At 38.6% G+C, this 15,818-nt stretch overlaps 1 protein-coding gene and 1 pseudogene across 5 annotated transcripts in view; one reads left to right on the forward strand and one right to left on the reverse strand.

Annotated features, from left to right (window-relative positions):
* Nucleotides 1–15,818, reverse strand: part of Rasa2 (RAS p21 protein activator 2) — a 97,612-nt gene that overhangs the window by 38,375 nt on the left and 43,419 nt on the right. For 4 of the 5 annotated variants that reach the window (XM_031346126.1, XM_031346125.1, XM_031346124.1 and 1 more), the window contains exons 6-9: nt 6,774–6,857; nt 4,546–4,618; nt 1,454–1,530; nt 292–393 (exon numbers count right to left, since the gene is read on the reverse strand). In XM_031346126.1, the coding sequence (XP_031201986.1) occupies nt 292–393; nt 1,454–1,530; nt 4,546–4,618; nt 6,774–6,857 (336 nt within the window). Of the gene's footprint in view, nt 1–291; nt 394–1,453; nt 1,531–4,545; nt 4,619–6,773; nt 6,858–7,437; nt 7,485–15,818 lie in introns of those variants that run through there. The other variant, XM_031346128.1, reaches the window with a different exon arrangement.
* LOC116072534 lies at nt 8,074–9,512 on the forward strand (annotated as a pseudogene).

Consider the following 15,818-nt stretch of genomic DNA (forward strand, 5'->3'; position numbering starts at 1 on the left):
TTGAGTGGTCTGAGGTAGGTGCTGGGATCTCAAACCCAGTTCAAATAGCAGATAGTTCAGCTATCTCTAGAGCCCCAAGATTTTATTCTTAAACAGAAAAATATTCCTGGACAACTAAATTCTTTTATCTCAGTATCACAGATCAAGTGATACAACTCAAAGTATTTTTCCTCTAATAACAAATTCATAACTAAGTTATATAAGTAACTTTTGACTTACTTCCAGCAAGTGCGCATTTCTATTCTTTATTAAGGGAATTGAGTTTGGTTCATTAGAGCACTGCCTTCTTACCAGGCCTGATGAGAGGAGCCCTTTCTTAGCACGCTGACAGGAACCTTAGTCTCTCCCAGGAAGACGTCTTGGACTAGGTTTTCATTATTCCACAGGTCGATCCTGAAAATTGAAAACCTAGCCTTAGTTGTGGCAAACCACACTGAGTAGTTTCATGTGATTTTGATTTGTACTATATTTTTACATGCTTTTAAAAGAGATGTTAGCATCATCATATAATGCATTATCCAGACTTTGAAAGCAAATTACTACAGTAGTTTTTATTGAAAAAAACATGATTTAAATTCTAATTTACATCTTTATTAGTTAATTCTGGGGAGGGATGCATGCCACTGTGCACACGTGGGGGCGAGGGGACAATTTCCTGGGGTTGGCACTTTCCTGCCATTGTGTGGGTCCAAGGAATAGAACTCAGGAAAATTGGTTTGGCAGCAAGTGCCTTTACCAGCTAAGCCACTTCCCTGGCCAAATTCTACACAGTATAAAAGGAGAAACTAAGTTTGAAAGTCTAGGGTTGTTTTTTGTTTTTTGTTTTTAATTTGTAGCATTAGGACAAAAGGGTTACTTTACTGAATTGAGAAAACAAAACAAGACCACACTTTCTCTTTGATGATAAATTAATATATAAAGATTGGTGATTTAGAAGAATACTGCCTAACACTGTGAACACATGATTAATATGCCTTTTAGACCACACACTGTTAACACCACACCTACACATGCATTTGCGAAAGTTCCCTTTCCAAACCAGCATAGATACTGAAGACCTGGGAAATACCACAAACTCCAAACACATGCACCTGTGCAGTTATCGCCTTACCTCACTGAAATTTCTGATAGTCAGCAGATATGTTAAGAAGAATAAAAAAATTATTTCTAAATTGAATTAAATATAATCGGTTTCCCATTCGTTATACTATAATCCAGATAGTTTAGGAGCAATTAAATTAGGGGAAATGAAAAACAGACTAGGTGAAATTAGGTTGTCTTTGCTCACACAAGAAAAATACTTTGGTATTTCTGAAAGGATCCAATTTTGAAAGGCTAAGTGGATTAAGTTAGATGCCTGTTCATCTAAGTTTCATCAATCAACCTACGATAAAGAGTTCTATTGGGTTCACAGAGACAGAAGCCGGTCTCTGTAAGACAGCGAGGTGCTGACCTGATCTCCAGCTTCTCAATGTCCTCCTCCTCCACGTGGAACAGGGACTTCCTGGTGTAACTGCTGGATCTGGTTACCTACACATGAAGCATTTTAGTAAAAACAGTTCAAAACATCTTCTTCCTTCATGAGTTCTCAAAATATTCAATTACAAATATAAAAAGTAATTTGGAAAGTAATTTCCAAAGCATGGGAAGTGTTCCAACTATGCACCAGAACGTAAGAAAGGCTGGCATAGAAATCAGAGGCCTCCTTGCCTCCACACTGTTGGCTCTACTAGGAGCCACATCTGGTTCCCTGGTTTACAGAGCTCTGTCTGCACGGGTCACACGACCCTACAGTCTTCCCAGCTTTTGCAAAGTACACACCGACTCATATTTCCTTCTCACAGTTTTTACTGAAAATATGGAGGCCCCTGGGCAGGAACTTCCTCAATTGCCAGCAAGCTAAGCATCCACTTCCCTCCCACCCTCAGGCCTTTTGAAGAGGCACTGATTCTAAGATTACCTCCTCAAGCCTGCTCCTTCCACCACGGTATTTAACAAGCATGGGTTATAAGCACTTGGTCTACTTTAAGTACATCTGCCTAACTAGCCTGATCACTTCTTTCTAGTCTAAGAAAAAGTCTCCCCTTCAACCACAGTCCTCCTGTCTCTTTTTCAGACAACCGCCTAAGAACTAATCCTCATTCGTCCAGGATGGGTACTTCCTCAGCGCTTACTCAGAACAGCACCACTTCACCTCTGGCTTCCTTACAGATCACCCTTCTAAAATCACCAAAGCAGTGGTCAACTTGTACTTGTCCGTGTCCTTCGCCTCTCTCTTCCTCCTACCGTCACCCCCCCCCCCCACACACACACCTATTCCCAGAAGAGTTCTTTGCATTTGGTTTACCTGCGGACTAGCCTGCCAACCTCTTGCTCTCTTTTCTTCCTTGGAATTTGCACAGGTGGTTCCCCAAGGTTATTTTATTTTGTTCTAGAAGTATCTTAAAGCCACACCATGTTATCTGGCTCACAAAATGCTATCACATCTCTTTGACTCATCAGAATGTTGCTTTGAGGCAAGCAGAGCTAGATTTATTACCCTTTAAAAATGAGGAAGCTACAGTACAAATTTCATCAGCATGTCTGAAGCCGAATAGTTAGTAAGCAGCAGAGCTGCTTTGGTTTTTCTCTCTGCGGCACCGCTTCACTCTGTTGGCTCTCCTGACTCTAACAAATCTTGTATTGTGATCCATAGTTATCACCTACCAAGAACTGTCCGGTTAGCAAATTTTATTTGTTTTCTGAGATAAGGTGCTCAGAGACTGGCCTTGAAACTCTGATCTTCCTGTCCACACCTCTCAAGGACTGGGATTACAGGCATGCACCACATCTGACGCCTGGTGGAGGTGGAGGATTTTTACACGGATCCATGGATGCTTTTGATTTCCACAACCAGTTATCTCTACTTCTGCCCGCTCTCAGCTCTTTGAACACTGAAAACTTAAGTCTCTAGGCACCTGCTAACAGGTCATCGTTACTTCTTTCTAGTTCAACGGCTAAATTTAAAGCCCCACCAGCCAGGCACTGGAAAGTCAGTCTCATTTACCAGTTTACTCCATCTTTTTGCTTTTTTCTGGTTACTTTCTTACCAAACTCAGTTAAATCTTTACTTGATGTTCTTTGGGTATAACTCAGTTTTTCTGTCGCTGTGCCCAAAGTGTTCTGTCTCTGTAATATTATCTCTGTTCTCACTTACAAAAATCTAGTTTTGGACTGTTTTGACCCAGAGCTCAAGAGAGGGTGCTACATGTTATAGCTGTGCATATGCACCTATGTGTGTGCTTTCTTATGTCTTGTTCTGGTTTTACTGAACATACATGTCTTTATAATCAACCTAACAAAGGGCTAGATGCATTTTAAGGCCTGAGAGGTAAACTGGTAAGGCAAGCATTTCAGGCCTTGACTTTCAAGACGTTACCTGCTTGTTACAGGTTTTTCCTGAGCACAGTGAATTCCAGCCCATTTGAGTTATGAACTATGTGCAGTAAGTGACTTTGGACAGGAGCTTTTAAAATTGTCATCTTCTTCATATTCTCATGGTTAGAGATAAGAGCCATTAATAAATGTAGAAAACTGTACCAAGTCCTCAGCCAGGAAAGGAAGTCTCTTGACTTAGTAGGTTTTCCTTGTCTCCTGCCCCCCACCCTCCCAGTTATATCACCTTTGGCATTTTCTTCAGCCCATGCTCCTTTTTGTTAAAGAACAATCAGGCATGAATAGGGGTACTTTGGTGCCCTCTCCAAAACAGAAGAAAAATACAAAGAAAAACTTCAAGATGTAATTACCCACTTTTACAACCTGTTCTCATATCTTAATATCAATTACAATTTGTTCTGTTATTACAATCTTTTAGATATTTTGATTTTTAGATTTTTTTCTATAGTTTTTGATTAATATGAAAAAGGACTAAATACTTTAAAGAATGCCAAAGCACTTTATTTGGGGGCAATTTCAAAGCAGCAGAAGATACAAGCTTGGTGGTCTAGTGGTTAGGACTCACTCGAGGCAGCTGGAGATCTTCATGAACAAGCTACATCTACAGAGTAAATTAGATTATGGAGGACTTAATGGTAAAAAGGTCTAATCACAAAGTGTTTCACACTCTCAAAGCAGTCTCATACTGAGCAGGTTTGCTACTGTTCTTCCTTATAAAATTACCTTTCCTAGGGTACGGAAGGCAAGCTTTACATTTAACTCATCATTAATGTCAACTGGGACTCAGATCTGAGTGGTAATATTTAAATTTCTATAGGTTTTCAAACAGTCTGCTCAGAAGAGTCACTCTGTGTCAGGCAGACTGGAAAGCATGGGAAGGCTCTCAGGTAGCTGTGACAATGAGGGTGACTACAGGAGGGGCTCTAGCCCTCCCCACTTCCAAACCAACCAGAGCTAGCTACATGTGTGACATTATGGTTCTACTGCTTTCTGAACAGGGATTATTAGCTGCATTAACTGATAAAATAATTACTATGGCTATGGTTTATAAAATTAAATCAACTAGAATTACATATCAAACATTAACATTTATATAAAATGAGAAGTTACCTCAAAATAGAAGACTTCATTGAACTGCGGATTGCTTGTTTTCTTCTTTACTTTTGTCTTCTTTTGGTCATTCCTGTTCCAATGTAGTAGAGTTTTACCTTGTAGAACTTAACAGTACACAATTATAAAACAAGCTATTTCCAACTAGGATTCCTAACTTCTGTCTACATGTTAGGACAACTGAGAGAAGACAATAATTTACATACTATGCAAGGGAAAAAGCCAAGGAATGTATGCCTCACAAACTTGAATCTGATGAATATCCATACACAGGATACAAGTTTTATATATCTATACAAGGCAAGATTGGGTTCTTGTCTCCATGGTTGTGAGAAGCTGATTCCAAGTGATCTTTGATATTTTAAAAGAGATCCTATTACACCAACAGAAAAAGTGGTGAGAAGAAAGGCAGTGAGCCTCAAAGCGATGTTACTGATTCCCTTCACTGATGTTAGAATACCTGAGAAACAGGAAAAGGAACTCTGAACTCAGTTTACTTCTGGGGGCTGCAGCTAGGACAGTAACTTACAAAAACAAGAAAAAAGCCTGTTAATTCTCAAGTGAATATACAAATTCAGAGGCAGTTATAAAGAAATGTTCAGGGAGTCTTGTGTCTTTAGTGTGCAAATGTCTGTGCAACTGTAGTATAATAGCAAAATCAACTGTGATTTAAAAAAAATGTTTGGGGCTGGAGAGATGGCTCAGTGGTTAGGAGCATTGGCTGCTCTTCTAAAGGATCTTGGTTCAATTCCCAGCATCCACATGGTAGCTCACAACTGTCTATAACTCCAGTTCCAGGGGATCTGGCACCCTCACACACACACAAGCAGGAAGAAGACCAAGGTACATAAAAGAAACATTAAAAAATCCTTTAAAAAGTAGTTTCTGTGGAATGTTACATTAAAAGTTCCATTAAGGAATTCGTCATTAGATAGAAATCATTAAACAGAAAGCAAGAACAACCTCCTGAGTTGAGAATACATCTCGGTGGTAGAGTAACTGCTTAGTATCAATAGTCTGGTTCAATTACAGAACTACAAACGGCTTACTCCAAACAAGCAGCTCGTCCAGGCTGACGTGCTTCCCTTCTCAGTTCTCTGTGAGACTTGGTTCTAAGTCCCCTCTGATAGCATTTAATGCCATATCAATTTTTGCTTTTAAATTTAAAACCAATCTTCAATAATAGCATATCAGTATTTCATTCGGCTCCATGGTATCAGGTGCTTTGATACACACACACAAATACAAGCACGCACACACACATACAAACACACAAACACAAGCACGCACACACACATACAAACACACACACACACACACACATACACACTTTTTAAGACTTCATGACTATAAAAAAAAGAATAGAGCTTTAGGTGATAAAGGGGAGTCAAGGTGATAAGAATAAGGGATAACAAATTTTGTGCTTTTGTTTCTTGATCCAAACAGCTTCAGGTTGCAGACAAACTGCAGGCTAGTGAATCTGGTAGAGAAACTACCATGAAGTCATCTAATGTAGATATTGCAAAGTGTGACTGGTTTGTCATAAGTTATAGACCAATTACTCAACATCATACTGCACTTCACCATAGTCTGGGACCTCAGTAGTTCTTCTAGAGCTTAGAACTCTCTTCATAAAACACTGATACCATGAATTAAAAAAAGGCACTTCTCAGTTCTAACTGGCTTTCCAGATACTGGTATGGAAACTGCTTTGCTATTTTGAGTTGAGATTCAGTAAAATGTGATATTTTTACTTATGTAAAATTGAGGGTATTTGAAAGTAAAAATGTTAATGAGTAAAGGCAGCCAGGTGTGTATGATTTTGGATTTTTTTGCTTTAGACCCTGGATGACCTGTATCTTGTTATGTATACTCAGGTGACCTTGATTCATAGAGATCCACCTGCCACTGCCTCCGGGGGTCAGTTAAAGGCATGCATCCCCCCACACCTGGCCCAGGAATATATTTTAAAGTATATTTTACAATAGTATAAGACTGAAGTTTTCACCACAGCCTAATAAACACATAGCAGATTTGAAATGACACCCAGTATCTTTCTGTGAAAATAAACTCAGTGGTTTACCAAGTGTACTCTAGAACTTACTAAATATTCTTTTAAGGCATTATTTTATGTCGGTTACTCTGCACTTGATCTAAGAACTTAACATTTCCAATTCTTAAATCCAACTTTAAACTTGAAAATCCAGTAACAATTCAATAAACATTACCTAGAAGGGCCCACGAGGGAAACTGTTGCATAAGGATCGCAGCTTTGTCCGTTTATGAGAGGCAACCCATGGCATGCCTTGATGCTAAGGTAGAATAAAACAGATTTTAAAATATTAGAGTTAACATCATAACATTTTGTATACCCTCTGCCCCTTTGCCTTCTAGTGGACTGGGAACAGACCCTGGCTTCATTCACATACATAGGGCAAATGCTCTGCAACTGAGCTGTGCTCTCAAACCTAAAACACCACCTTTCAATAGAAACCCATATATTCAAAGACCTTATGCCAATATTGTCATTGCTAAATGTTGTCATTGGTTAAACATGGTTGGGTGGTAAGGTTTTGCATAGTTTCACAGTATACAACTAGCTTAAAAAGAATACAATCAGAAATTTCCCATCAACAACGAACAAAGAGCTAACAAGCTTTAACTTAGCGCGCAGTATTTTTTCACAAATCTAATCTGTACATGCATAAAGGATAATTCAAATGAAGTATACATGTAATGTATAGATTTTCTTGCCAAACTCTGACACTAGTTACAAGTAACCCTCAACCAATAATTAATTGGTTAATAATTTAACCAATTGTACTGATCCTAAGTGCCCCCCCCCCAAAAAAAAAAGATGGTTTCTCTCTGCCTGGCAGAAACACCACTTACAAGCAGATCCCACTGAGACTAGAGGGCTCCATGAACCTGGCAGGGCTCTAGAATATACATGTCACTGTAGGAAAGAATTCTGATCTTGGATTGAGGATGTTTTTCATTTGGAGCACATGAGACTCAGGACAATTCATAGACACAAGCTCCAGAAGGTTCAAACTAAGAACACCAAGCTCATCTCTCCCAGAAAAAGACTCCTTCTTCTAGCCCAAAAAAATGATTAAACACATTGATGTCCATCCAACCCCAGTCTTCTGTAGTTTGTCTAGGCAACTGAGATCATATTTCAAGAATAAGGGTAGTGGGAAATTTAGAACTATAACAAAATTGTTAAGAAGTAAAAGAAAATCATCTTCCTGTCTCTAATTCTGAGAAAATGATGTACCATCTTTCCTTCCAATGTTATTTCCCTACATACATCACAAGTCCATGTTAATAAGCACCATCATGGTTGTTATGGTAATGAATGTGTTATGATTTTTGCACTTAATATATGTGATTTATCCTCTTAAATAAAAATCCCTCTAGAAGGAAAAATATTGTTTACCATTTTTGTAGTTCCAATATATCAACTACTCCAAATGATGTATTTATTTATTTACATGATTACTTCCCAAAGAGAATGCCACAGGAATGACAATTGCTACTCAGACTAGCATAACACAGTTCTTCCTGGGAAATGCTCAAGGTACATTTTGTGGTTTGATAATACACCAAAACTGCTGTGGCTTCTAAAACGGAAAAGAAAGTGGTGTAGCCTTACATGAGAAACTACAAACCAGGCCAGCTCTGTGGCACCATATCCTCTGCTAAAGCATGAATGACACACAAGGAAATGGTTGTGGTTTTCTTAAAATCTGATTCATAAACATAGGGCAAGCCTCACGCAGTTCTCCAGACTTTGCTGCTGATTCCCAACAGTTCCTATATCACTCTGTACAAAACGTTCTACACTACAAAAACCAGGGCCATCCAGTCTACTTTATGGATTATAGCTGGATTTATAGCAAGCAAAGAGCACAATCTAATGATCTGATTCTCAAAGTTCCTCAGTAATTACTACTAAGTTAGTTGGCTTAAAGTCTAAGTCTCATTTCCTGCTCCCTCACAGAAGCTCATGAATGCGAAGTGTTTTTGTTTTTGTTTCTACAAACCCCTACTGAGCAACATCCTCTATTTCTCTCCAAGTCTCACTCATGGGTGAACAGCAAATGGTGTACTGCCAACTAAAGAGAAAATTGAAAATAAGACTCATTTCTACTAACCTGGGTATCAAAAATAAAATTCACTTGAAAAACTAAAAATAAAATAAAATAAAATTAACAAATTTCTGAAACTAACCAAAATAGTACAGCCCAAAGAAATATTTTGGGGTTCATATTTTCCCAATAATGGTATTATTCATAAACTACCAGTTTTCTTCTGTGGCTGGGTGGGCCTCTTGCAAGCTCTATGATATATGCTGTTCACATCTATCTGACAAAGCTTAAAAGCAAATTATAAATAGAATGCATTGTTCCCAAGTAAGTTAACTGATACCTTAAAAACAGTTCAAGTACATTACAGGAACACAAAATACTTAGTGACTTCAATGCCCAGTGCAGACAATGAATAAACATGGCCTATAGTGAAAAGAAAAAGCACCAAAACAGAGGCAGAAACGACGTACGGCAACTGTAGACAAGGACACGGAAAATTTTTACTTCACACACCATAGACACAGAAAACCTTAAAAAATAAAGGTCTAGGGCTTAATTCTCTCCTAAGTTACGTGTCTCTACTCTCTCAAACTGCCATCTCAACAGACGTGGATCAAGTAATGCAGTTTGTTGAGTCAAGTAAGGAGTTTGTAAAGGACTCAATTCAGCTGGTTAAAAGGTGTACCAAACCTATAGAAAAGAATTTTTCAGAAGCTCGCCATGGCCACAGCGATAGGATCTGCTATCATGGGATTCATTGGCTTCTTTGTGAAAGTGATCCATATCCCTATTAATAACATTACTGTGGGTGGCTGGCTGAGTCCTTTCTCATCATGGGACCAGGGAACTAATGAGGGCGTGACAAGCTCATGAAGTAAAACGCTGCCTGGATGCTTTGTGGTTTTTGTTTATTTCCACCTTCCTATGAGGTTTTCTATTTCTAAATTAAAATCATTTCAAAATAAACATTTTTTCTATAATAAAATAAAATAAAGGTCTAGAGATGGAAAAATGTAAGGTCTCATTAAAAAAAACACAGGTAAACTCAAATATCTGCTAAGACTATGGAGAGGAGCTGAACAAATATGAGACTAAAATGTGTAAAAGTTCAGGTGTGTAAAAGTGGCACTGCTATGTGACAGTACAGTGGCAATAAGAGCCTAGGACTCAAAACAAACAGGTTGAATATACAAGGTACAGACAATTTAAAATATTTTGTTTTAATTATAATTGCAGACTTTGTAACAGTTGTAAAAATATCATACAGAATTTCTGTAAACCCTAATATTGAATGTTAACATTCTGTGTAACCAAGGTGAATCTACCAAAATCAAGAAACTGACATTTAATGTTACTGAGGCTAATTAATCTATAGATGTCACTTAAGTTTTGCCAAACTCCAGGATGCAGCATGGACCCTACCCTGTCTTCAGTTGTCCTCTTAGTCTCCGGCCCTGTGATAGCTGCTTCCGTGTTACTCCTCTTAGTCTCCGGCCCTGTGATAACTGCTTCCGTGTTACTTACTCTGAATTTGTCTGATGTGTGCTCTTGACCAGATTGGGACAGATGCCCTTTTTCCCTCCACATTATGGATATTTTATCAAAATAAAAATTATTTAAACAAATCAGACACATGTCTAGTTTCTATTCCCCAAAAGGTCCTATTTGGGGTGGTATCCCAGCTTAAATATAGTTTTTTGTTTTGTTTTGTTGTTTAAATTATTTATTTACATTCCAAATGTTGTGTCCCTCTCCCCAGTCCCCTCTCCCCATTGCCTTTGAGAGGGTGCTTCTCCATCCCTCCACTCACACCCACACCCACCTCACTCCCCCAGCATTCCCCTTCCCTGGAGCATCAAATCTCTACAGGGTTAGGCTTTCCCCCTGAAGCCAAACAAGGTGTGTGGAGTTGGGGAGGGGGCACGGACCAGCCTATGCACACTCAGGTTGGTGGCTTAGTCTCTGGGAGCTTCAGGGGTCCCAGTTAGTTGACACTGTTAGTCTTCCTGTGGGGTTGCCACCCACTTCAGCTCCTTCAATCCTTCCCCTAACTCTTCAAAGGGGTCTCTGACTTCAGTCCAGTGTTGGCTGTAAGTATCTGCATTTATCTCAGTCAGCTGCTGATAGAGCCTCTTAGAGGACAGCCATGCAAGTACAAAATGGTGTCATCAATAGTGTCAGCGTTTGGTGAGCACATGGGATGGATCCCACGTTGGGCTGGACACTGGATGGCCACTCCTTCAGTCTCTGCTCCATTTTTGTCCCTAAATTTCCTTTAGACAGGAACAATTCTGGGTCAAAAATCTTGAAGATGGGTGGGTGGCCCCATCCCTTCACTGGGGGCTGTGTCTATCTACTGGAGGTGGCTGTTCAATTAGATAGCTCTGTGTTCTTTTCTGTACATAGTACCAAGAGGTACGGATATGCTACTGTGAAGTGTTACCTATGAAATGACTTGCTGGGGAGATTCTTTGAGACTATGCAAACAAACATGCAATCTTACTTAGGCTTACATACTTAGTACTCTTAGATACTTCTTATCCTATTATACTTTAGGTATTTATTTCTGTGAACGTATACGTGCATGTATGTACACCACCTACATGTCTGATATAAGTGAAGATCAGAAGAGGGATCTGATCCCCTTGAAAATGAAGCTGTGAGTAACCTACCATTTAGGTACTAGAACTGAACCTAGGTCCTTTGAAAGAGGATCAACTGGCCTTAACCATTGCGCCATCCTTCCAGATCTCCAGTTATATTTTAATTATATGCTTTTATTTTTATTTTTAAAAATTATTTATATTTTTATTTTATGTGCATTAATGCTTTGCCTGCACATGTCTATGTGAGAATGTCAGATCTTGAAATCAGAGATAGTTGTGAACTGCCATGTAGGTGCTAAGATTTGAACCCAGGTCCTCTGGAAGAGCAAAGTCAATGCCCTTAACCATTGAACCATCTCTCCAGTCCCCATATATGCTTTTATTTCTAACTGACATGTAATTGTACATACATATGCATACAGTGTCACAGACTAATACATATATATGTGTAATATATATATATAAAAGTATATATATACATTTATACATATATAAAATGTGTAACAATCAGATCAGAGAAATTAACCTATCTAACATCTAAACATAATTTCTTTGGGGAATATTCAAAATTCTACTAGCTGTGCTGAAATATCTAGTTGTCACTCACAATCATCCTACTGTGCTATAAATTATTAGAAATTATTCCTCCTACTCTACAGTTCTGTACCCATTAACAATCCTCCTTCTACCAATGCTTCCCCTACATCTTCCGCAGGCTCTGGGAATAACCATTCTGTACCTACTTCACCAATAAAAGCTTTCTGAGTATCCATATATAATTGAGAGTATGGAGTACTTGTCTCTCTGCTTGAACCCAGTTATTACTGTATCTGCCAGTGCTGATTCACTCTCCCCTGCCCTTCTTAAATTCATTAATTAGAATTATACTATAAGGAAAAGTAATTGTTTCTTCCTATGTATCTATGCAATTGTGTTTATTTGTATCAGTAGTGACTCATGAATATTTATTTTATTCTTCAAGCTTTAGTCCATTATTAATACTAATTTTGAGGCTGTACTCAAAATTGAAACTGTTCCACAACTGGCCATCTGTAGTTCATTCAGATTGATTTCAAATGTCTCTCATTCATTTATATCTTTCTCTCCATTATTTTTTGGAGTATTTTCTTCCTTTTTAATTTCATAAGATATTTTTAATTTCATAAGATATTCTAGTCTCATCCTATATTTTCCAGTCCTGAATCAGCCATTGCTAAAAAGGATCCCAGGCTTTCTGTTTTCTATTGGAGCACATACTAATATTGCAGCCACTAACCATATTTAGCTATTACATTAAAAATTAAAAAAAATCAATCATATACACCAAATTTCAAGTCTTCAACAGCCGCACATGGCTAGTAGGTACTAAACTGGGAGAGAACATGTCATGTTTTTATCATATAAGTATGTATTGGTCAGCTTTGACACTGTACACATTTGTGTATAATCCTGTACATACACCACTCCCCAAACTCCTGTATCTTTAAACAAAATGTCTTTCAGAAATCTGTCTCCAAAGGAAAGTAAGAAATAGGGCACCCAGCAGAGCAAACCTTCATAAGCTAATGTCCACTTGCTCCTCCACCAGAAAGCAAAAGGCAGAAAAACAAAAGACAAACAAAAAACCCAAACAGAACAAAAACCAACCAACCAAAGGAAAAACAACACACTATAGATACATACAATATAGATAGAAAAAGACTCAAGATAAAAACATAATTTTAACTTATGTTCAGGTAAATTTAGGAAATAGAAGACAGTACACAGAAACAAGACAGAGTTAATCAATAATTACATTAAAAATAAATGATAAAAATTCATAGAACAGAACATGACTCTTTAAAAATATTTTTTATCTATTATTTATTGATGTATATGGGAGGATGTCATGTATCCAAGAGTGTATAGGTGTTTAATGCACTGGAGCTCCAGAGGTCCAGGCAGGTGTCAGTCATTTGATATAGGCACTGGGACCTGAACTTGGGACCTCTGTAAGAGAAGTACACATTTTTAACCACAAAGTTATCTTTCCAGCCCCAGAAATGACTTTAAAAATGTATTCTATGTGTATGAACGAATGTTTTGTCTGCATGTCTGCCTGCTCACCACATGCCTGCTTTGAGCCCAGAGAGACCAGACAAGGTTCTGAGTTACCTAGCTAGAATTACAGATGGCTGTGAGCTGGGAATGTAACCCGGTCCTCTATAAATGCAAGTGCTCATCAACTATGGAGCTATCTCTCTAGCAACTCCTTCCCCCAGAAATGACTTTTAAAAGTGACATAGTCTATCTACAAGAGAGTATATATAATTCATATAGATTTTCACAAAAAAAAACAATCTCAAAGGCTATACACAATTAGATTCTATTTCTCCTACTTCTTTGTGCTTATGTATGTGTGTGTTTTACTCAGACTGAACGCAGAACATCATAGCATGTAAGGAAACACTCCACCAGTGAGTTACAGTTTCAACTCTCACACCATTTTTGAAATGACAATGTTATGGGCCTGGAGACAGAAAAGAGGTTTGAAAAGAGTTGGGATAGTGGTAGAGAGGAGTATGAAGATCAGGTGGTAGCCTGAAAAAAAGCTTTCAGAAGACATTGGGGACTGTATCTTGATGTAATGGTGGTTACATACATCTATGCATGTAATAAAGTGGTATATACACAACAAAGTGTATGAATACAAATTTCTTTTAGTCATATAACATGTAAATACTGGGGAAAACTAAGAGCACAAAGACCTGCTTGTACTGTCTTTGTAAATACATAATCTCAAGTTAACAAAAATTAAAATAAATGTCCAAAGTTGAAATCTAGCCCTGAAACTTAGGTGTGTGAGATTGGGCTTACTTAAACAGCATGTACATTGGTGGAGTTATCTGTCAAATTATGGGAAAAAATAATCGTCTGGGTTTGGCTTAGTGGTAGAACTTAGTCCTGTGTGCCTAGCATCAGGAAACACAACACGGAAAGGAAGATTCCTACTACTACAGGCAACAGTGTAAATGAATATGAAAGGGAGAGTACTAAGTAAAAGTAGCCAGACCCAAAAGACTAAATATATCATATGAGTCTACCCAAAGACACTCTGGAAAAAGTAAAACAGACACAGAAATCAGATTATGGTTGCCTAGGGCTAGGTGTGAGGAAGAGGGAATTGAACCACATCTATAAATAATGCCTTCTGATACTATTTCTTCTTTTGAAATCATGTTAATATTCTACATCCTAAAAAATAACAACAGGAAGCCAGAAAAATGTTCAGCAGGTAAGAGCCCCTGATACTCTTCCAGAGGACCCCAGTTAAGCTCCATGTACTCATATCAGGAGGCTCCCAACAGCCTATGACTCCAACTTCAGGAATAAACACCTCTGGCCTCTGTAAGGACTTATAATGTATGGCATATACTCATACAAACATACAATACACATAAATAAAAACTAAATCATAAAAAACCTAAGCCAAGGACCAAAGAGAAAAACCTAAACAAGTATGCAAATAAAGCAAACTAATGCAACTACTAAGACTTCAAACGACTGACTACAGTAACCCGGCTCAAGCAGGGAAGGGAGGAGCAAAGAGCCTCGTCCCAGGAGTTCCACTACAGGCTCTCAGTCTGGGGGTAAAGTCTGCATACAATCTCGACTGCCTTTTTCTTGTTTTGTCAAGACAGGGTCTCTCTGTGTAGCTCTGGCTGCCCTAGAACTCTCTGTGTAGCTCTGGCTGCCCTAGAACTCTCTATGTAGCTCTGGCTGCCCTAGAACTCTCTGTGTAGCCCTGGCTGTCCTAGAACTCTCTGTGTAGCTCTGGCTGCCCTAGAACTCTCTATGTAGCTCTGGCTGCCCTAGAACTCTCTATGTAGCTCTGGCTGCCCTAGAACTCTCTATGTAGCTCTGGCTGTCCTAGAACTCTCTGTGTAGCCCTGGCTGTCCTAGAACTCTCTGTGTAGCCCTGGCTGTCCTAGAACTCTCTGTGTAGCCCTGGCTGTCCTAGAATTCTCTGTATAGCCCTGGTAGCCTCAAATCACAGAGATCTACCTCCTCTGCTTCCTGAGTGCTGGGATTAAAGGCACATGCCTGGCTTTGGACTATTTTCAATAGGCAAACTAAATTTGAAAAATCAATAAGACAAAAACTGTAAGTAAATAAGAAAACTTTATTACTTTATTACTAATCTATTAAAAGTTATTATCATTATAAAGCTTTTAGGAAAAAATGTCAAAAGCATACTGTTTTGGCAATTCATCCACACATAGCAAAAATTAACTTAGTCTCTTTATTATTTATTCATCGAGGTAGCTAATAAAAGCAGGAAAAAGTTGAACACTTCAGACCATATAGAACACATAACACAGAAAGGCAATGCTTCAAGGAAGTGGGGTTTTCATCATTAGGAGAGTGAATTATAGTGTGGAGCAGCAATAGGAAAGTAACACGTTCTCTAACTCCCTGCCCTAAGGTTTAGGGGTATGAACCTCATAGCCTCAGGCCCTAAGGTTTAGGGGTATGAACCTCATAGCCTCAGGCCCTAAGGTATAGGGGTATGAACCTCATAGCCTCAGGCCGT

This window comes from Mastomys coucha, unplaced genomic scaffold, assembly GCF_008632895.1.
Source record: "Mastomys coucha isolate ucsf_1 unplaced genomic scaffold, UCSF_Mcou_1 pScaffold23, whole genome shotgun sequence".
Classification (NCBI taxonomy): domain Eukaryota; kingdom Metazoa; phylum Chordata; class Mammalia; order Rodentia; family Muridae; genus Mastomys; species Mastomys coucha.